Below are 24,393 nucleotides of genomic sequence, written 5' to 3' on the forward strand. Positions count from 1 at the left end.
ACGCATGTATCAATGTAATTTTGTTTCATAAAGTTATTTCAGCTCGGAGAGTGGAATGAGCAATAATCGAGATATCGATACGTGTTCGTTGTGAGTTTCTTTGTGTCTGTATCGATACATATGTTTGTCCACATAGCGCTGTGCTGGTGACGATTTAAAACGGGCGCAAGTTTTTGAGAGGCGGGAGAATTGTAGGCGTAGGTAGATTTCAAAGTATTTATTCTGAAAATATTTTGGAAACTTCTATAAACTTGTGGAACATTTTATGAAGTTAATGTTCATAATATATTTTTATGTTCTCTGATATTAAAAAAAAATATCGATGAAATTTTTGCTCATTTTCCATGCAGCGAAAATATTACGAATATTTTTAACTTCATGTATCCAGCATTGAATAGTTTAGAAAACAACATTGAATAGCTGAACGAATTTCAAATCATATTCCGACTGAGGCAATAATTTAATTTTTTTTGAGCTTCAAACAATATTTTTCATCCCTTGCAGTAATAACGTGGTTGCATAGTAATTTGCTTTGCATCAATGTTTAGGATAATATTAAGTACCTGGATGACCGAACTTAGCTCGCTATTTTTTTTTTTGTTTTGGTAAATTGTGTTTTTTAGAAATTATATTGTTACGAACGTGAGCAAGGCTAGCAAGACATAAGTAGTGGCCATCAATAAAACTGTGTAGTGTAATAAAATCTTTGATTGGGCTATCCTTTACGAACCCGCGGTAAATAGTAACAATATTTAAATACTAATTACATACTGATGAAATGATGAAATATTAATCTTATTTTTCGATCTTACCGACATAATAATAGAATATGAACTAGTTATTTAAATAAAAAATCACGAGTGCAATTAGTTTAATATTTTATTAGAAACAAATACTTAATTTTTTACAGTTTATCAAACAACTACGTTAGTGTATATATAGTCATCACAGTTTTAATTTTGAAATCGGGTCTTAATCTAATACTTCCTCCCATACTATATTGCAGGTATGTCGATGATTTTCATTTGGAAGATGGAATTTCAACGTAGTTGGTCGCTTAACTCTAGAAAATGCCACATATAACATGCCATGCATGAAGACCCGTTATTTAAAAGATCGTTTAGGCATTTTAAGTGAACACATCAGTTAAAAAGACACAAATAATATAAGTAAACAATTGATTTTCTTGGTCTAACCTCAAACCAAACACTCATTGCCTTAGAGTTGCTTAACAACGCCATCTACTGGAGTAGCTTTAGTGTTGTTGTGTCGTTAAAGCAGTTAGTTGCTCCCAATTTAAAAAAAAATGGTATTCTTACTCGTCAATAGATGTCAGGAAGAGTCATTTATGTTTAAGTTTATTATCGATAAAGTTGATTATTTAAAACACGAATAAAACGACCTTTTCTAAAAATGAATCCTAGCTAGATCGATTTATCGCCCCCGAAACCCCCTGCATACTAAAATACAAAATTTCATGAAAATCGTTGGAGCCGTTTCCGAGATTCAGATTATATATATATATATATATATATATATATATATATATATATACACACATATATATACACACAATAATTGCTCGTTTAAATATATAAGATATGGTTTAACATAAATTCAAACGAAGTTGATACTGAAAAAAATTGAATTTTTTAAAATTTTAACCCATGTTTTTTTTTTTTGGTAATAATTCGTTTCATCAAAAATTGTTTCAGACAAGTTTTAGATGAAGTGTAGGATTCATATAATAAATTATAACGATAATGATTGTATATCTTTTTACTTTCAAACCTTGTTATTTCCACCCCTTGCAGTAATGGTTGGGTAAACAAAAATGTATTTTAACAAATATTTTGGTCAATATTTTGAATGTTAAAACAAAAATAATATTGGATTTGATATTGTACAGGAAGTTTTATTTATTTTCTTATTTCCAACCCTAGGTTTTTCCACCCCTTGCAATAATGGTTTGTATTATCAAAAATTGTTTCAGACAAACGTTTTGGATAAAATAAAAATTATTGGATTCACAACATTTTGAACGGATTTGATAGTGTGCCTTCTATCGGAGTTATGGATTTTTTTAATAACTATACCCCTTTTTTTCAACCCCTTGCAGCAATGGTTCGTCTAATCATAAATTGTTTCAGCAAAAAGTGTTAGATAAAAATTATAGGATTAATACTGCAGTTAAGCGTGCCCACAAAACAGCCCGCATACCAGCAATGTATTTCCCCGAGCTAGCGCTAAGTTAACAGTCAGCAAAAGTATAATAATTTAAAAAACTGAATAAATTAACTATTTTTAACTTAAACCCTATCGCCGCTGAAGAAATCCCAAAAATAGCAGAGACCAATAAACAATGGGAATTGAGTCATCTAGGCAAAAATTAAAAAAAAAAAGTTTCATTATAAACATTTATTCAGAAAAATCAAAAGCTTGCACCATTTGTATAATCTGTTAAAAGCTAGGCACATATTCTAGCCTTGTAAAAGTTGATTATAACTGATGATATAAATGATTATAAAAATGCCAAAAACATTTAGCACTATCAAAAAATTATGAGTATACCATTTTCTTAGTAACAGTATTGCAAAAATTTTTATTTAACCTATAACTATGATGTTTAATGTTGAGTTTGGTATACCGACAATAAGCGCTCTTACCGCAAAACCAAACACTCTACGCTCTAATTATGAAACCATACGAAAGTCCATGAGCTCATAAATCTCCTGCCGCGGTGGTACCATTTCTTAAATTATTGAAGGAATTCATTTAAAAGTTTATGCGCCAATATAATTGCGTTTTCCTCCAGCTCCAACTTGTGTCAATATCTATGCACCTGTACAGTCTTCACACACGCTGGAAAAAGATCTATTGCGACCAAAGAATATATTAGTGCTTCTTTTCAGGGCCCTAAACCATTAGGATAAGAGGATGTTTTAAATTCCAACTCTCGTTCACAAAAAAATTGGGTGCTGATTTCCTGCACGGCTTTCGCAATTGTTAGGTGAAAATATGCACGATTTAAGCCTAGTGCAAAAAAAATGTTAACAGGCTGTGTGTTCAGTATAACTTGCCCTGTGCGCGCAACACACAACTCAGCTGTCAGAGCTGATCAACAAATTCGCCCGCGCACCCGCGCGAGGAAAGATCTACTTATCACCAAACAAATCTACGGGCTTATTTTCCCTAACAAAACTGCCTAGGCTTCCAGGGATTCCCTGTCTATTTCCTTGGCACCGAAAAAAAAATCGATAAATAGTTGGTTGTCTGTAAAGTCGGTTTACGAACGATAGTTTAACGTGATAACGTCATAACAAAAAAATAATGAAATGATTGCATACTTTTATGAATAAAATTGAATAATTTTTATTGAATTATCACTATTTTGTATGGATGCAAAGAAGTAAAATGAAATCTACAATTTAATTGAAAAATTTACTTTTATTTGCACTCATTAATTCAAATATGTTTATTACTTTAACGAACAGATTATTTTAACTATAAAGTTTATAATATGTTTGCTATTTAACTTCTTCCAATCTGTGTTATTCTGTTACGGATATGACGATGATAGGAAAGGTAGGAAACGAATGGGAGTGTTTAAAGTTTAATGTGCCTCGAAAAAGTCAAATCGATGGTTCCAATCGAGTAGAAGAGAGATAGATGCGGCGCAGTGTACAATAAGCGTAATGGGACAAAGCGAAACAGGACAATGTGCGTAACGGGACAATGAGTCATCCTTTTTCGTGTGTGCAGCCAGCGTTCATCGATTTATTAGACGTTGTTACGTCAAAAATTCGTGTCCTGTAACTTTGTGGCATATCCCTGCCACTGTGTATAATATTTAGAGCCACGGAATTTTCGCGCATTCATTTAGTCGCAAGCTAGAATGCAAACCTCCACACTGTCGCACTGTGTTCATGATTGGACCGCAGTTATCTGGACACGCCCCTCTACGACCGTGAGCCAACGATGTCCAGCTAGGAGAGAAGTAAGCGAATCAGGTAGTGCCAAATAACAAGGATAAAAAATGTTCTCGCTGAGAAATAAACCAATGGGAAAGTAAACATGGGTCGAGCACACCTATAACTTTGAATTCTATCCTGAGGCCAAAGGAATCCGCGAAATTTCCGGGACTCTAATAATATTGTATTTTTTTCTACTTTTTTTCTGTTTATTTTAGAAATGTTATTTTTATTTAATTACATTTATATTTTACATTATTTAGTTTGTTTGTTTATAATTTAATTTGATAAAACTTGTGTTAAATTTGGTTCGCAAGACATCAGGTTGGCAGATACTTTGAAAATACTGGAATCAGATGGAAGCTCAGGGAAACAGACGCTAATTTTAGCCTTGAGTTTATAGTTAATGTTTATGTGACTTTTAATTGGTGGTGTTATTTTTATTACCAACGTATGTGCGTGCGCGTGTAGAAAAGCTCGGCAAAGCGCCCCATGCACTAGCAGACATGCTCGCCGACTTGGCTCTAGTGTGTGGGCTGGTCCGGCCTCTGTCAGACCGAGCATGCTCGGCTCGCCGTCGGATGGCAGTTCCCTCCGAGCCGAGCGCCGGACCGAGCATATCCGCCAGTGTGTGGGCTGGTCAAGCCTCTGTCAGACCGAGCGTGCTCGGCTCGCCGTCGGATGGCAGTTCCCTCCGAGCCGAGCCCCGGACCGAGCATATCCGCCAGTGTGTGGGCTGGTCCGGCCTCTGTCAGACCGAGCATGCTCGGCTCGCCGTTGGATGGCAGTTCCCTCCGAGCCGAGCCCCGGACCGAGCATATCCGCCAGTGTGTGGGCTGGTCCGGCCTCTGTCAGACCGAGCATGCTCGGCTCGCCGTCGGATGGCAGTTCCCTCCGAGCCGAGCGCCGCACCGAGCATATCCGCCAGTGTACGGGCTGGTCCGGCCTCTGTCAGACCGAGCATGCTCGGCTCGCCGTCGGATGGCAGTTCCCTCCGAGCCGAGCCCCGGACCGAGCATATCCGCCAGTGTGTGGGCTGGTCCGGCCTCTGTCAGACCGAGCATGCTCGGCTCGCCGTCGGATGGCAGTTCCCTCCGAGCCGAGCCCCGGACCGAGCATATCCGCCAGTGTGTGGGCTGGTCCGGCCTCTGTCAGACCGAGCATGCTCGGCTCGCCGTTGGATGGCAGTTCCCTCCGAGCCGAGCCCCGGACCGAGCATATCCGCCAGTGTGTGGGCTGGTCCGGCCTCTGTCAGACCGAGCATGCTCGGCTCGCCGTCGGATGGCAGTTCCCTCCGAGCCGAGCGCCGCACCGAGCATATCCGCCAGTGTACGGGCTGGTCCGGCCTCTGTCAGACCGAGCATGCTCGGCTCGCCGTCGGATGGCAGTTCCCTCCGAGCCGAGCCCCGGACCGAGCATATCCGCCAGTGTGTGGGCTGGTCCGGCCTCTGTCAGACCGAGCATGCTCGGCTCGCCGTCGGATGGCAGTTCCCTCCGAGCCGAGCCCCGGACCGAGCATATCCGCCAGTGTGTGGGCTGGTCCGGCCTCTGTCAGACCGAGCATGCTCGGCTCGCCGTCGGATGGCAGTTCCCTCCGAGCCGAGCCCCGGACCGAGCATATCCGCTAGTGTGTGGGCTGGTCCGGCCTCTGTCAGACCGAGCATGCTCGGCTCGCCGTCGGATGGCAGTTCCCTTCGAGCCGAGCCCCGGACCGAGCATATCCGCCAGTGAGTGGGCTGGTCCGGCCTCTGTCAGACCGAGCATGCTCGGCTCGCCGTCGGATGGCAGTTCCCTCCGAGCCGAGCCCCGGACCGAGCATATCCGCCAGTGTGTGGGCTGGTCCGGCCTCTGTCAGACCGAGCATGCTCGGCTCGCCGTCGGATGGCAGTTCCCTCCGAGCCGAGCCCCGGACCGAGCATATCCGCCAGTGTGTGGGCTGGTCCGGCCTCTGTCAGACCGAGCATGCTCGGCTCGCCGTTGGATGGCAGTTCCCTCCGAGCCGAGCCCCGGACCGAGCATATCCGCCAGTGTGTGGGCTGGTCCGGCCTCTGTCAGACCGAGCATGCTCGGCTCGCCGTCGGATGGCAGTTCCCTCCGAGCCGAGCGCCGCACCGAGCATATCCGCCAGTGTACGGGCTGGTCCGGCCTCTGTCAGACCGAGCATGCTCGGCTCGCCGTCGGATGGCAGTTCCCTCCGAGCTGAGCCCCGGACCGAGCATATCCGCTAGTGTGTGGGCTGGTCCGGCCTCTGTCAGACCGAGCATGCTCGGCTCGCCGTCGGATGGCAGTTCCCTTCGAGCCGAGCCCCGGACCGAGCATATCCGCCAGTGTGTGTGCTGGTCCGGCCTCTGTCAGACCGAGCATGCTCGGCTCGCCGTCGGATGGCAGTTCCCTCCGAGCCGAGCCCCGGACCGAGCATATCCGCCAGTGTGTGTGCTGGTCAAGCCTCTGTCAGACCGAGCGTGCTCGGCTCGCCGTCGGATGGCAGTTCCCTCCGAGCCGAGCCCCGGACCGAGCATATCCGCCAGTGCGTGGCAGGTCCCAACATGCTCGCCCCGAGCCACAGCGACTGTGCTGTCTGTTGTCGCATCATCATGTCTCCTAAGACAATAAAGTTTTAATAACGTTTATATCGCACTCTTCGACCAGTGTGGCATATAAGGAGTAAGGAATATGTCAATAGGCATATAAAACGGTAGAGCTACGAACAGCTAGTGTAAAAAGCCAGAGAAATGTTTGTCAACTTTGTGAAGGAAAAAAAATTTGACAACTTACGTGCAAGCATTCGTCGTGAACTACGAAAAATTAAAACATCCAAGCAAAAAAAAATAATCCGCCAAGCAGTGCAATACTGCTGGCAGCCGTTGTGCAAGTACAACACAGACTGTCTTTACAGAGAAAGAGACGAGCATGCTCGTGTAGTGTGTGGTAGCGGCCATGCGCCGAGCATATCCTCTAGTGTCTGGGCGAGCGCGCGCAACAGTGGCACGAGGCGCAGCCAGTGTGCGTGCATGCGTGCGTGCGTGACAGCCTGGCGGAGAGTGGCGGTTGAGACAGGTCGCGACAGGCACGCGCGAAACGGGTTCGAACGCAGTTGGCTTGCGACGCGATGCCGCGAACGGAACTTCAAAGGTTGAAATTGGCGACCGCGTACGTAGGAGGACGCGGCGTTAAACCGGCGGCGAAACGTGACGACAGGTCGACGAGTGACGAGCAATTAATTCCCGCGTTGGAAGTTTGGAGTGCGTGCCCGACCGTGGAATCGCGAGATCGCCGCTTTTAGCTGCTGCTGGGAATTTTGACTGCGAAACCTGCTCGGAGCATTTCCTTCTGCGACCTGGACCGTCCAATTACCTAGCTAACGCGAATGCTGTTCCAAAACCGGGACTTCGCAATCACAGGTAAGTAATCCCGTGTTTTTTTTTTTTTTTTTTTCTGTTTGACGAGTTGCAACTCGTTCGAACCCAGGCAATACCGCGTGTGTGTGGTTTCAAAGAGAAATACATGTGAAATTTTTTGGAAGCTCTAATAACTGTGAATATTAACACGTGTTTGTTTTTCCAACCAAAATACGTTTTTTTTAAGTTGATTATGCCGGCAATACTATTTAATAAACTTTTTGTAATAATTTTTTTTTACAGAAGTTTAATATTTCTATTTTTTTTAACCTTCCCAAAATTACGTTTGAACTACAAACTCTTAAAATTAAATTATAATTAATTTTTTAAAAAGTACCTACTCTTAACCGTCTAATTAATATGTACTTCCTATTAAAACTATCGTAATTTTTGATATAATTGCCAGCTTAGTCTAGTTTTCATAATTGTGGAAAGGTAAACAAATAATTGATATAATTTCATTATTTATTTGTGTTTCGCGACTGAGCAGATTTAGCTCTATCCGGCCGCCCGGGACAGAAAGCTTGGGACAACAACAGCCTAAGTCATTCCACGCAACTACGGCAATTTCCAACCGAGTTTTTATAAATTTTTTCGCCCAGTTTGGCCTCTGGTACCAATAGAGGTGGTACATAGGTGCATTCCTACAGGTATATACTATCAAATAAATAACTAGCTGGCTAACTAACGTACAGGTTGTCCCAGGAGCCAAAGTGGGCGAAAAACGAATGAAACAATTTTAATCTGGGAGAAAATTTCAAAAATTCAAACGGAATCTATACTAATACTAATATACTAATAATATTATAAAGCTGAAGAGTTTGTTTGTTTGTTTGTTTGAACGCGCTAATCTCAGGAACCACTGGTCCGATTTGAAAAATTCTTTCAGTGTTGGATAGTACATTTATCGAGAAAGGCTATATGCTATATTATATTATCAATAACATTAGGGATCCTTACTAAAAGTCCAATTTAGAATCAAATGCTTTGGAGGGGGTAAGATACAACATGCAGTACACCTACGAAGTGTGTGTTGACATTGCCGCAGGCGCTAGAAGTTTATTTCCTATTGCCTATTAACATTGTTGCCACGCACTAGATGCCTTATCATTCTTAATTTTCCCATACAAGTAAAAGACACCAGTGTGATATTAACAACGAAGCAATCAGTACCCTCATATAGAATACATAGAGATAGAGTGAGGTATATATGTAGATATAAAGAGATAAATACAGATAGAGAGATACATAGATATATAGGACTACAGATGTAGATAGAGATAAATATATTTAGAGACATGGATAGATTATTTGTATATGTGTAACTACTTCAAACATATTTCAAAACAAAACTGATTGAGGCATTGCAATGCATGCCCAGCATTAGCTAGATAATGGAATATTTTCAATTTAGTAATCCCTTATTTTTCAGTTTTTTTTTCTATATTGCTTTATAGAGTCCAGATTACATATAGACCAGGTAAATAACTATAAACTGGCAGAACAATGTCTGTCGGGATCTGAAAGTGATATAAATTATTTTGCACGCTTGACATTCAAATTAAGAAGACAATTACTAACTACATCTGATCTCTAAACAGTTCCCCTTCACCCTGTGTTCAGCCCGGGCAACACTGGGTACTGCAGCTAGTTAGGAATAATGTCATATTTTATATAAAACGCTCATTTGACACAATTTTAATGATGGGCTCAGCTACTACCAGCGCCGTTAGTTCGCAGGCCGCCGCGAGCTTCACTAAGCCGACGGGACACGCCAAGGCAAAGGATAGGTAGTTTGTCAGACCTGTCTGTATGACCGTGCCCAGTACCTTTACCCTCGTCCACCCCGCCTGCGAGTGTTTTGTCGTGAAGTGAGCAGAAAAACGGACAAGCGAGGATAAAGTCCCTACATACACGGTCCGTCCAGCTCCTGGCTTGACTTCTCAGACCGAACTGACAGTTTGGACTCAGTTGAAGCCTTCTCACACGATCAGTCTTGTGGTTGCTGTTGCTGTAGGATGTAACGTTTCATCATAGGATATGGAGAAACATGGGATGTGGCATTTGCAGTTGGACTTTTAGTTTAATAATATGGGGAGGGGGGGAAAATAGTAACCAAAGATTGTAAACAAATGTGTCTGCAACGACACTCATTTGATGGACGGATGGACTGATTTTTTGGACAGACAGTTGGGACAGGCGAGACGCTCTTTCCACACGAAGCAGTTCCGACTGTTGAGTTCCGACTGATAACTTTTGACTCCCATGTACGTATGTTAAAGCAATGCACACTCGGGTCAGGACGCGGCAAAATGCCAAAAAAACCGTCGCGGTCAGACACGAGGTGACAACATCGAAGGACTGCTCCAAATTCGTCGCTAGAAGTCTGTCTGATGGCTGCAGTGTTCTGCGCATACGCGGGTATGAAAATAAATTTTCAGCAAAGTAATGGTGTTTTTTTTTTTTTGCTAACCAGTTAAAAACCATTTTTTTAAATTGTCACTTCCCTTGAGTACCCTACATATTATCTTCTAAAATATTTGGATTTGTTATTTTCCTCTGTATGATGCTGAATGCAGATCAATTAGTATGTTAAGTACCTACAGGAAATAACCCATTTTTGTATAATTGATCTTTGAAGGAGTGTAACGACAACGATTTCATTTCAAGAATGTGGGAAGCGCGGTGTCGCGTCTTGTCTGATTCTGTGCGCGCCCGGCCATACAGTCTGTCCCAATGTGGACTCGTCTCGAATTCGACAAATCCTGAAAGTAGCACCACTGGTCCACGTATCCTTCCGCCAAATGTTTTTTTTTCTGTCAACAGCGCTTGGGAACAACTCCACTTGGTTATCAGTTCTATTAAAAAAAAATTTTGATGATTTGCTCGTGACTTCAGGGAAATTGTTACCACTGTACTACTTTCTGAGAAATGTCGAAAGGTAAGGCGCGTTAAGCCTGGCGCAGGGGCGTCCCTAAACTTTGCAGGAACCCGGGGTATTTATATAAGCGGGACCCTAATATTTTTGAGAGGGGCCTTAACATGTTGTGGCCCTGGGAGGAAGGGAGGGTGGAAAAGATGTGGAAAAACCCCCATAAATAATGCGGGTGTGGGTTCGGGAGCCCTCTCTAAGAAAAAATTTGAAAGAATAAGATCGTTAAAACCACATTTTATAGCCAACGTGAAACTTCATATTTAGACGATGATTTTCTAATTTGTCTTTAAAATATTCGATATCCCTCTTCTTGTTAAATTACACCTGGGTGGAATTTATAAAATATAACAATCAATATACGTCATTTAATAAGGGAATATAAATTTTGTAACTTTTTTATTTTTCAATCATTTAAACGCAACTGAAATCGATAGGCATTAACCAGAACTTAAAATAGGTTCGCTAATAACAATTTCATTTTTTAATTATCATTAGTGTTTTATTTAAAAAAAACTATATATACAGAAAATAAAAATAAACGTGAAAAAAGCCGTTCTTGGGTCCAGGCCGGTTTCCCAGCCTGCACTGCGACGGAATTGCTCTTGGCCCGTTGCCAATGTTTTAAATAACGTTATGTCGTGATATTGGCAACGCAATGAGAACACGACACAAACTTTTTTTTTTGGTACCTAAACTTGAACGATCCTTATAATCGAAAAATAAAGTACCCGTACACACGGTTATTTTTCTGAAAACTAACAGAGCTGGTTGTTGGGGGGGAGGGGGGGGGGGATGAGTGATTTTTTTTTTCACTACTCGTCAGTTATGCGTTAAAATTCTAGCCTTGGCAAAGAGCAAATATAGTGTTTTCTCATATTGCAAATAAACTTAAAATTCGAAACTTGGACACGAAAAAATTAAGTAGGATTATTTAAATTAACGCTGAGCGTGAAAAAACTACCGATAAATAAAATAGTGGATTTTCAAGTTTTTCGCATACAAAAATTTATAGACGCGAATCACACACTTACTTCCTGCGCTCGCCTCTAGAATGCACTGCCTGGATCATAAAAATTGCTTGCCGTCATCACCCGCAGATGGCAGCACGAAACAAACAAAAAATATTTTAATATATCCTTAACCCCAGCTTTGGACCAGATTTTCGACAAGGAATTTTATAAATCTAGTGCCCATATTGTTAAATTTCACCAAACGGTTAATTCCATAAAGTTTCCGCTCACGTTAGATGTTACAATTCTATGGCATTACTAAAATATTTACCTGAAACATTTTAAACCACATATTTTCATACTAATAATGTGTTTGTATTTTTTTTTGCTTAAAAGAACTGAAATCAGTAGATACATAAATACGACGAACAAACGTAAACCTTATTAAGCTGATTCAATATTATTATATAATTTTTATAGTGTAATTAAAAGAGTAAAATAAACTTTCAGTGACGAGATACGAACGACATCCCTTTAACTTGCAAAGCATGCGCTCTATTGCTGAGCTACCGAGCTCGTTGACATACATTCAGGTGAATGTGTATTATAACATTTGTAATTCCAGGTTTCTTAGGTATTTTAAAACTTAAGATTACATTTTACTATGAAAACATTGTTTAGCAAATATCTTTCGGGGGAGTTTCACTACAATAAAGTTTATTTGGCACACCAATTGCACCCTTATGTTAAAGAATGTGACTATACGCGGGGTTTATGTTGTTACACGTGGGTCCGCCATCTTTGTGACACATTTCCGTTCGTCGACTTACATTCCGTTTTCACGAAAAAAATCTCCTACCAAATGACGTATACCTAGAGCTAAGATGTTTATTCATCAAAAACAACGGTATTTATATAGGTAATCATCAGATAATAATTGATAATTTTACAGAGTTCATCATTTTTGACAAAGAAAATAGAAAATACATTACAATATTTTTTCTCATAGTAAAAAATACACTTATACTTACAAAAAAAACAATGTTTTTGATAATAGAGTATGTTGATTTTAGTAGAAAAAGTTTTACCAACATCATAGTTGTGCTTCTTTATATGTTTTTTAAAATATCGGCTATAAGGTCCTATTAACAAGGCTAACCATGATATATAGATCCTTTGAGACAAGTTGCGTGGCATAAACTATACCTAGGGACTGGAAAAATTCGCGGTTTGAATGACCTCTAGGATGGACTCCACGATCCTCTATGTACGCGGGAATATTACACCAGCTCATTGGCTACTGACTCGTGACACCTGCTAACTGGGATGCTTATGATTCGATTCTTCTTACGTTGAGGGTCATTCATTGGCTCACAAGTCCTTCAGGCAAACTGTGTTCCAATCACTGAAGCGGAAACAAGTTACACGCACTTGGATTCTAGCCTTTCGCGAAATGAACCCGCGATTTTTTCCTGTCTCTAACTATACCATAATCGCTGGATCGTGGCTTTCGCTTCGCGCTGGGATACATACTGTCACAAACGCAGGACCGCGACATGCGCCAGGTTCGGAGCTGGCTGGCGGCCCTGCCAGGCCACTGGCACCGTGTCATGCGCCCGTCCGCTGAAGTAAGGTCCTGCCACACATGCCTGGTAGGATTACAAGGGTCGTCACTAAACCCTCCTCCCCACCCCCTCGATAACCCGCACATCGTCCTGCCTCTGCGCCGTTATCTATCGCTGAGCGGTCTCGAGGGAATTCCGCAAGGCCGCCGCGCGGAGTGGCGTGTACAAGCGACGCGATTCTCGATGTTTCGGGCGTCGTCGCGTCGGCCCGGGGATGACGCGACTCGTCACAGCCGCTCTCAGTTAAACCGCGACGCCAGCCTTCACGGGAGTTCCGAGCGAGGTTTCGATAGTATCGAGAGTTCCGCGAGTGAAGGGAAGATCGACATCGGTGAATAGGGTGAGAGTGCGGCGACCGAGTGGCGCGCGACTGTGTGTGTGAGGACAGGCGCGTGGTAAGGGGCGAACCACTGTTGAGTCTAGCTCCAGTGAGGAGTGCGAACTGCGGAACTTGACAGATATTGAGTGACTTGTGGATAAACATTTTTAAGTGCCGGTGATTTGTGATCGGACAGTTTTAAGTACAATTACTTATTATTTATGTAAATACTAGTAATTATTAAAAAAATGTAATAAAACTTAATTGGGCTATCCATTACGAACCCAGTTCCCCCCACATACTGTAGGTTGAAACAATAAATAACGATAAGACGAGCGCCAACGTTTGCCGCTTTCGCGAATCGAAATGTTTCATTTACCTTCTAATGCTTCAAATAAACCATATTTCATTGCGAGTATAGATTTTGAGCATTTTAAATTTTTTTATAGTTAGTCATTACAGGCAATACGTTCTTTAAATGAATCATACAATTGAGAATTCTTATTCAGTACAATTTATTGGACATACACCATTGAATTTTTGCACTTTTTGTCATGGGAAAAATTCATAAATGTATTATAAGAAATAAGAATGTTAAAAAAGAATCCACATAAAACAAAGCCTAAATCATCTGATTTCAAACAGATAAGACCCAACGATGAACCTAAACAGGTATATAATGGCCAACACAACGATGACAGCACAGACTAACACATTCAAACTTAAATATCAGACAGCACAGACGAACACAGTTTAAAAAATAACAGTAAATGCAAACAGGCAACAAACCTGGACAACGCAGAAAATACACGTACATAATGATGAGGATAAACAGATAATTGTGGATAACACAACGACGATAAAGACAAAGACATAGACTATGATGAAGCACCTAAAGCTGCCAAGATCGAAGAATGTGTCGGTGTCCTGAGACCGAAACGGTGGAGACGACGTGATATATTAAATAAATCTGATCAAGCTTGTGATGATCATCGTCTCAAACATGAAAGTTACCCTGAAGTTGGTGGTAAAACGGAAGACACCAGAGATCATAATATTTATTATAAAGGTGCAAGGAAGATGGTGGTAGAAGAGAATGATTACACATCGTGGAAAGATCCAAACATATTGGTTGACCGGCTAAGACTTCTACATGGTTCGCTTTGTGCAGGAAAATATTCGTGCATCAAAGAAATATCCTTCATACTCAAGGAACTGAGAAATGCTGGCTACATACAATAGTGGCTTGTTTTACTTGCATTTGTATAATGTAAAGCAATAAAATAAATAATTTAAATTATAAGAATTTAATGTTTTTATTTCTTGTATTCTGATTTCTAACTAAGACTTAGATCTGGTAACTTGTGCTTCCTTTTTGCCTTTTTTTTTTGTGTTGATGGAGCTTCCAAATGTGCTTCCTTTTCAATGATGGTGCTTCCAAATGTGCTGCCTTTTCGTTGTCGGTGCTTCCAAATGTGCTGCCTTTTCGTTGTCGGTGCTTCCAAATGTGCTGCCTTTTCGTAGTCGGTGCTTCCAAATGTGCTGTCTTTTCGATGTCGGTGCTGCCAAATGTGCTGCCTTATCGTAGTCGGTGCTTCCAAATGTGCTGCCTTTCCGTTGTCGGTGCTGCCAAATGTGTTGTCTTTTCGTTTTCGGTGCTTCCAAATGTGCTGCCTTTTCGTTGTCGGTGCTTCCAAATGTGCTGCCTTTTCGTTGTCGGTGCTTCCAAATGTGTTGCCTTTTCGTAGTCTGTGCTTCCAAATGTGCTGCCTTTTCGTTGTCGGTGCTTCCAAATGTGCTGCCTTTGCGTTGTCGGTGCTTCCAAATGTGCTGCCTTTTCGTAGTCGGTGCTTCCAAATGTGCTGCCTTTGCGTTGTCGGTGCTTCCAAATGTGCTGCCTTTACGTTGTCGGTGCTTCCAAATGTGCTGCCTTTTCGTTGTCGGTGCTTCCAAATGTGCTGCCTATTCGTAGTCGGTGCTTCCAAATGTGCTGTCTTTTCGTAGTCGGTGCTTCCAAATGTGCTGTCTTTTCGTTGTTGGTGCTGCCTTTTCGTTGTCGATGCTTCCAAATGTGCTGCCTTTTCGTAGTCGGTGCTGCCAAATGTGCTGTCTTTTCGTTGACGGTGCTTCCAAATGTGCTGTCTTTTCGTTGTCGGTGCTGCCTTTTCGTTGTCGATGCTTCCAAATGTGCTGCTTTTTCATAGTCGGTGCTGCCAAATGTGCTGCCTTTTCGTTGTCGGTGCTTCCAAATGTGCTGCCTTTTCGTTTTTGGTGCTTCCAAATGTGCTGCCTTTTCGTTGTCGGTGCTTCCAAATGTGCTTCCTTTTTTTTTATTTTTGCTGGTGCTTCTATTTTTTTAATGTTGTTTTGACTCTAGTATTTTAGTAAATTGTTCTTGATTTGACTAGCGTATTATTGAAACCGGTTAATGTATATAAACGAGTCCTAGACAGCAGGACGCTCAGTTTGTTACTGCCGTCGACGGTGTACGGATCACCTAGTTTGTTTCTTCTGGTGCATAAGACGTGTAATTGGCTGTTCTTGAGACTTCGATGGCATATTTACCGACTTTAACGTCGTACTCGATGGAGGATGTACCATCGACTATGGGAACCATGACGTCGGCGCCGACGATGTTGGAGCAGATCCCGTTGGCAACGCCTCTGACAACACTGGAGGAGACTTCGATATGTGCTGTTCCACTATCAGCTGAAGTTTTATCAGCATTGAATACTTCAATTAATGAAGAGCGTACTTCGCATCAGTGCAAATACTGTGGTGCATCATTTACTATCACCTCAAATGCTCGCAGACATGAAAGAAGCAGTTGTTCTAATAATGTTCAAAGAATACAATTTCAGTGCAATAAGTGCAATAAACTAATTTCACGTCTCGATAGCTTACATCGACATTATAAAAAATGCTCCGAGACGTATAATGAACATGGTTATTGATTTGACTCATGTGTTGTACCGGCTAATGAGACTATATAAGTGCTATGAACTTCAGTCCGTCTCTGGCTGTGGTGATGAACGGATCGGATAGACATTTAAAGTCATGTAAAAGGCTTAGTCCGTACAATAAGAAGACTGTTTGAATCGTGGAATCCAAAAGGCTTTGGTAATTTGTCAGTGTTTTTTTTGTACTTGTAGTAGTGTATTGAATTTATGTAATAAAATTTTTTTTAAAAGAACTTGTGGTGTTTTTACTATCTCAAACCTAACACTTTTTTAGTATTTTTTTTAATTAAAGTTGTTTTGTATCGGCCAGGGATCGAACCTAGGACCTTAGTCGATCCAATCAATCATTATATGGATTACAAATTTATTTAATGAATTTTGGATTTTTTACCGCTTTTCTAGCTACATTATTACATGATTTCAAGATGGCGGCCGAATTTCAAGATGACGGGGGGCACCTCCATAATAAATGATTACTGCACTGTAGCGGGTTAGAATAAAATTATCCAGATGGAAATGTACTCTATAATACAAGTACACACACACAATATGGCATACTCCAGCAGGTGGTAGCTCCTGGTAGCATGTACTGAACATAAAATGTCGGATCCATGAGGGTCGATAAGGACAAAGTCAAATTTCAAGGTCAAGGTCAAATTTCTGGGTCAAGGTCAAATTTCAAGGTCAAGGTCAAATTTCTGGGTCAAGGACAAATTTCAAGGTCAAGGTCAAATTTCAAGGTCAAGGACAAAGTTCAAGGTCAAGGTCAAAGGTGTGGTGACCAGATAATTATACTAACATGGTATCAGCACACTCTAGCGGACGAAAACAAGATGGTGATCTCCAGCAGACGAAGACAAGATGGCGGTCATGTCGTCATACCAGCTGACGATATATATGCTTTGAAAAAAAGTGGTAGGAGTCAGTCTGCCTGCATCCACCATTGAGGAAGGAGCCTGTCGCCATTTTTAGTTTTTTTTTTGCACTCACCGGGTTCGAACCGAGGACGGTGATCGATATAATCAATCTGAATTCGAATAAGTTAATTTTTTGATGAATTTTGGAATGTATCCAGATTTTCTAACATAAAAATTGCGGATTTTCAAGATGGCGTTTAAATTTCAAGATGGCGACCATAACGATATTTGCAACGGTGACGTCATCATCCAATATGGCGGTCAACACAATGCCGGATGTTTCTAGAAAACAAAATGATGTCATCCAAAATGGCGGATCCAAGATGGCAGATCCAAGATGGCTGCCGTGATCTACTTGTCCCGTTATGCTTTGTCCCGTTACGCTGTGTCCCATTACACTCATCTAAGATGGCCGCCGTGACGTCACAATCCAATATGGCGGATCGGACACACAACACCACAGCCTTAAAGCCTGCCGCAGAACCGGCTATCCTATACTACTTACGTTGATTGAATTTCAAGTTTTGAAAGATTATATATCGTTTATTTGGATGAAGTTTGCGTTGAAATTTGCTTTCTTTAATTGTAAAATTTGCTTATATGTCTAAAAAGTTTTATAAATTGGCATATAGAAGTCACGTGGTGTAACGACATACTTTTTTTTTGTTTTATTTCGTTTTTACCGCCATTTACCATTGGTCCTATTGAGTATATACTAGCATATATATTATAGTATATACTAGCATATATATTATATACTAGCACTAGGAAACTAATAAAGTTGCTCTTTTAAGACATTCCCGCAATGAATATTTGTCTGTATACTTGCTGAATATAGTTTGCCAAATATTTCCTTGATATGCGTGTAATATTTTTAACTGCGTGGAGAGGCGGTATCGATCGACATTTCCGACATTTCCGACATTTCTCTCGCCCTGACGGCTACCTGGTAAAAGTACTCGAGGAGGTGAAAGTAAAGAAGAAAGGACTGAGGGAATGGAAAGGGGTGTAGCGGGAAAAGGGCTTCCCGCTCGATTTGTGTACACGGCGATATGGCGCGGTAAAGTCTGTGCCACGTAACTTGTCACCAAATTGGATGGACAGTTGTCGAAAGTAGCACCAGAGGTTTCCCATTTCCGAACTTTCGCCGGCAAAGCAACGCATGATATCCGTATACGAACTCTTGGTGACGACGTGACGTTGTTAACAGAACAACAGTGAAAAAAAAAATGGTTACCTATCTGTCAAGTCGATTTACGGACAATAGTTTAACGTGACAACGTCATAACAAACATTGATGAAATGATTGCATACTTTATAAATAAAATTGAATCATTTTTATTTTAATAATAAAATAATAAATACTTGAAATTATACTAGTAATCAGATTTTTAAAATGCAAGAATAATTAATCTTTATTGCCGAAATTGTTGTTGTAATAAGCAATGAAAACCACATTAACTTTTCACTCCACTTTATAAACAGTCGAGTGGAAGAGAGATAAATGCGGCGCAAGCGTATAATGAGCGTAACGGGACACAGCGTAACGGAACAATGTGCGTAACGGGACACTTTTTCGTGCGTGCAGCCGGCGTTCATCGATTTATTAGACGTTGTCACGTCAAAAAACGATTATCAGACCTTTTTGTACTGATATATAAATATGTAAAATTTAGAGTCAAGCTCTAAGTCACTGACCACATAGTAAATAGAAAGAAACAGAAGCCACTCCCATGTTGAAGAAAGTTTCTTATTCGATAGTATCAGGATGTGGTGGGTGGGAAGTAATTCTCTGTATACAGACACAGGAAAAAAAAAAAAAAACATTGTGCACATTTACAAAAGATTGCTTTGGAAACAAGTTGCCAAGAAATAGTTTGTAATACTACAAGAGAGATATTGTAAATTTGTAAAACACTTGTAAATGGTTATTTTTGCATGTATATTAAATACTTTTTCGACATAATACTGAGCATCTCTTACAAAAATTAGCGCATTATGTTATATTGTAATTGATTTCCTTTTAAGGATAATTTTTAAAAAGTGGAAAATATAATCGAATATTCAATAATTTGAATTTATCTTCTTTTATGATACGTATTTATGTGCGAAGTTAATACTGGAAAGCTATTCAGGTAATGGCTTACAAATAACTATTAGAGGTACTGGGACAACATAAAGCATAAATTCCCGGGTATGATTCCGAAACCAGTTTTACTGCGATCATGCAAATTTACTAATTTACAAATATCTGTACGTTTACATGAATATTTCTAATCCATTTACAAAAAAAAAATAGTTTTTAAACCTCAGTCAATAAAGGTGGCAAAAAAAAACAGTTGAATCATATTTAAGAAAATAATCATTTTTAATATGTAGTAGTGTCTATATTCAGCATACTAATACCAATTACAAATATATTAGTGTAATTTTTTTTTTTGTCAGTAAATGTTTCCTTTACATGCCTAAAAAATTCCATGTAGGGTGGTATTTTTGTTGATTTTGTTTCTCACATAAACCATTTATTTCTCAATAGTCTTTCCTTACGAGACGATTTTGTTTAAGTATAACTCGTACGAAACAACTTATAGGTTTAATTTTTTTTCCGAAACAAATTTAATCATAATTTTCTAGCTACGTAGCAACAAAAAACGTTAAGTCCATACACATTTGCCAAAAAAAAAAAAAATTAGTACAACAGTGTGGCCACCCTTTCGAATAGTTTAATTTATGTCCACAGTAAAGGCAATAATTTCAAAACACTTAAAATTGAATAGGTTTGTAATGATTAAACATTTAAATATGCAAAAGAACTATTTTAAGTTTACCTAAAAACAATTACATTTGCTCGAATACAAAGCGTACCTTAAATTAGTACTGGTTGGTACTTCATTTCGAGGTTGGTAATATCACAAAGATTAAATTCAGATAAAAGTTTCGTGACCCCGATCTAGTGTTAGCATGATGGCTGGCGGTACGTGTAAGTCCCTGAGTTGGATAGTTGGTATAAAACAAGTTAATCAATATATTATAAAGGTTTTATTTTAATGATTTTCAGGGTGTTTTTAATTTTTTTTGGATAATATTTGCGTATTTTCAAAATGGCCTTCAAGATTATGTCAGGTCACCTGTGTGTGTTAAGGAGCTTTTAAGTTAATTTGGAGGAATTTTTTTCAATCCAATAAATATTTAATTACGTAGTTTTTTGAGAATTAATCATTTTTTTTACCGTTCGAGTATCGAATCAAGTATTGAAATCAATCGAATCCATCACAATATTATTTGTGGATTTTTTTTTTTCCGATACTTATTGTTTTATATTTACAGATTTCCAAAATGGTGGCCAAGATGGCCGACAAGGTAGTTTAAGGTACGATAGTGTGCGAGCCGGGGATTAACGCGACTGCACCCTAGCGGGTAAAAATTAAAACCAAGATGGCGGTGGCGCACTCTAGCGGACACTACCTACACCTATCTCGCCTGCCACGAAGCGAAAAACCGGAGCTGAGTGTCCGAGGAGGGGATGAAGTGAATGGAGAGAAGCCCTTCATGAAAGGGGGGGGGGGGGGGGGGGGAGGACATTCGGCACTGTCTCGTCTGGATTTTGCGGGGAAAGGGATAAGGGGTGGTTGGGACCCTTAAGGGTCGCTGTGGCGGCGTCCATTATCCTCGTCCCCTGCACCTGTTGTGCCTCGGGCTTACGTGTTCCGAATGCCTTCGTGGAACGCGACCGAATTACGGACAAAGAAGGAAGAAGAAGAAAAAAAGTAAGCGATTCTTTCAGTACTCGTCAGAGATGTGTGACATCCAACCAGGGTAACGGGGAAATTTGTGAGTTCTCATGTTGCAGATACACATACAATGCGAAACTCGGACACGAAATTTATCGACAAATTATTAAAAATAAAAAATAAAAATGAAAAAAAAAATGGTTTTCTGTAAAGTCGGTTTACGGACGATAGTTTAACGTGAAAACGTCATAAAAAATATTGATGAAATGACTGCATACTTTTATGAATAAAATTGAATCTTTTTTTATTTTAATAATAAAAGAATAAATACTTGAAATTATACTAGTAATCAGATTTTTAAAATGCAAGAATAATTAACCTTTATTGCCGACATTGTTGTGGTAATACTGTAAGCAATGAAAACCACATTAACTTTTCACTTCACTTTATAAACAGTCGACGAAACAGTTCACGTGTAGATGTAAGTTGTGTGCTGCCGCTGTCTTTCTTCTCCTCGGACGCATATGCCAATCGAGTGGAAGAGAGATAGATGTGGCGCAAGCGTACAATGAGCGTAACGGGACACAGCGTAACGGAACAATGTGCGTAACGGGACACTTTTTCGTGCGTGCAGCCGGCGTTCATCAATTTATTAAACGTTGTCACGTCAATAAGGCTGATCCTGATAAATATACGTAAATTGCGTTTTTTAACTATATTTCTTGACGCGAATCGACGCACCCGGAGCAGCTACGTTGACTATTGAATAATTTTATTACCAACACTATAGAATGAAACGGCTCCGATAAAGACGACAAATGACTTTGGACCTAATTTTCAACAAGGAATTTTGTTAAAATACTGCCATTCTTGTTAAAATGCATTAAAACATTTAATTTTATTAAGTTTTCATTTAGCTTTGTGAAATTTTATTCGCGCCATCCACAGCAGATGGCATATTTTCGTTCCGTGCGACTTCCCAAAAATAACTCCTATCAAATGCCATATACGAAGGGATAAATACAGATTAAAAACATTATTTTTGAATATTTATAAAATTAATTTGATAAAAATCTCTTACGTTATCAAGTCCGGGGTTCTCAAATATATCCCACAATATCTATTTAGTAAATTATTAATGTAAAACTATTAAAAATTATTGAAATAAAATAAAAACCGCACTTACGTTATGCATTTTCGAAGTTCTCAGTAGGCTACTATCCCCGGGGAATGTATTTGTAAAAATAAACCTAGCAGGTTTCTACAAACAATTCCACTAAACAGACTGACTAATATCAATGGAACGTCACGGCATCCATCTTGGATTCCGCCATTTTAGAATATCTTATCATCTGCTAGAGTATGTTAAAATAGTCTTGGTTTAATTTTTACCCACTAGAGCGCAGTAGTGTAGATCGCCAGATAGTTAACTATCATAGCGTCAAATATCTTGTTCGGCCATCTCAGCCGCCAATTTGAAAAAAAACTGAAATAATCAGTCAAAATATCCAGAAAAGTTTCCAAAACTAATTAATAAATAAACTTGTTAAATGTTATTTATTCTGTCGATTTCAATTTTTAGTTGGATAGTTTGCCGGTGCAAAAAATATAGGCTTAAAAAGTACTTATTAAAAATGTCTGAAATGAAATATTGTCAAATGTCTCCAAATGGGATTAAAAATTCCCTACTACATTCCGGTAAACCAACAATATCATCTTGGAGGTCATCTTAAAAATACGTAATAATCAACGGAAAAAACTTCAAAAATTATTTTAGAAAAAACCTAATAATTAGAGACCTGCAAATTCGTGGATTCAGTGATCTCCAGGATAGACTCTGCTACACTCTACACACTCGGGCAAATGCCACCTGTTCATTGGCTGCTGATTTGTGAGTCGTCTCGACTGAGTGTCTGTGATTCGACACTTCTATGAGTGAGGGTCTCTAATTGGCCCTCATTGCTCCAGATTAACAGTGAACCAGTGCTAGAAGCAGCGCTAAGGTATAATTATTTGAATTGTAGCATATCACGAAATTAATCCGCGAATTTTGCAGGTCTCTACTAATAATGAATTGATTAACTCGTTCTATTACTGTTCTTGGTTCAATCACAAGCAGTACAGAGTTAATTGAATTAACTCATTATAAAACATTCTCGGTTCCAACTACAATAAATAAAATAAAAACATCAATATCAAATGAAAGAACCAAGCAATGGAGAAAGTAGATAGCACACACAAAGTGCCAGTCACTAATGTAATGAGTAGAGACCTGCAAAATTCGTGGATTCATTCGGTGATAGGATAGAATTCAAACACATATACCGCTTAGATAATTTTTCTTTTGGCTTACTGTTTATCTGGACGAATCTCAACCAGTTATAAACCCTCAACCAAAGTAGGATCGAATCACAGACAAACCAGCTGAGACGACTTACAAGTCGGCAGCCAATGGACTTGCGTTATTTGCCCGAGTGTACAGGGGTATGTGCAGTCTATCCTGAAGGCCATCGAAACCACGAATTTTGCAGGTCTCTAGTAATGAGGTTCGGGTATTCGATTATCACCTCAGGCATAACAGAAACATTTTTCTTCGCATCGTTTAAATATAACGCTCTATTACGACTTGTTAGTTCTGTGTTCCGTTTCAAAAAGTGTTTTAAATGCACGTCGAATGATGATTGCTTCTTTTTTACATGCTTTATATTAGCTTCACCTGTATGTTTGTCTGTCCGTCTGTAACTCTTTCGACTGAGAGTGAGTGTCTTATCACTGTAAAATGTCCTACCGATTTCATTGCGTTCGTTAGCCGAGCGGTCTAAGGTGCGCGACTTCTGAGACGTCAGCGTTCGGATTCAGCGATCGTGGGTTCTATTCCCGGCCACGCCGAACAAAAATTTTTTTTAATTTTTCCCCGGTAAATTCTAAGATTATATCCATACATCTAACTGTAAATGATTCGGAGAGACTTTACCATTTCTTTGTGACGTTGCAACTCCAAATAGTTATCTCAGATGGTACCTAATAGGTAGTGTCGATAACTCATTTCCCTATGATAATTATACATAAATATAGTTTAAAAAACTAAATAAACATGCTTTTAAAGAATATCAAACTAAAAAGTTAAAAATAAATATAGTTTAAAAAACAAAAAAAACACGCTTTTAAAGAATATCAAACTAAACAGTTAAAAATAAATATAGTTTAAAAAACTAAAGAAAAATGCTTTTAAAGATTATCAAACTAAAAAGTAAAAAATAATTTTAAAATTTAATTTATGACAATAGTATATAAGCAATACTAGTATAAATGAGAAAAAAAGCATGGGGCGCTTAATATACAAAAAATATGGCACAAAGCGCCTCAAGCTTTTTCTCATTTATACTAGTATTGCTTATATACTATTGTCATAAATTAAATTTTAAAATTATTTTTTACTTTTTAGTTTGATAATCTTTAAAAGCATGTTTCTTTAGTTTTTTAAACTATATTTTTTCTAGAAAGCTTAGCAGTATTTTTGAAGCTTTTAATTGATGTTCCAAGAACATTCTTAAGTTCATTTTCAATGTTAAAAAAAAATAATTAGC

At 39.5% G+C, this 24,393-nt stretch overlaps 1 protein-coding gene across 2 annotated transcripts in view; it reads left to right on the plus strand.

The window, feature by feature from the left end:
- The window catches only part of LOC134540544 (esterase E4-like), a 761,050-nt gene that overhangs the window by 208,850 nt on the left and 527,807 nt on the right, over positions 1-24,393 (plus strand). The window contains exon 1 of one of the 2 annotated variants that reach the window (XM_063383350.1): positions 7,042-7,372. The exons of the other annotated variant lie outside the window; for it this stretch is intronic. Coding sequence (XP_063239420.1) covers positions 7,339-7,372 — 34 coding nt within the window. The 5' untranslated portion in view covers positions 7,042-7,338. Of the gene's footprint in view, positions 1-7,041; positions 7,373-24,393 lie in introns of those variants that run through there. 2 annotated transcript variants of the gene reach the window in all.

The sequence above is a fragment of the Bacillus rossius genome, chromosome 17 (assembly GCF_032445375.1).
Source record: "Bacillus rossius redtenbacheri isolate Brsri chromosome 17, Brsri_v3, whole genome shotgun sequence".
NCBI lineage: Eukaryota > Metazoa > Arthropoda > Insecta > Phasmatodea > Bacillidae > Bacillus > Bacillus rossius.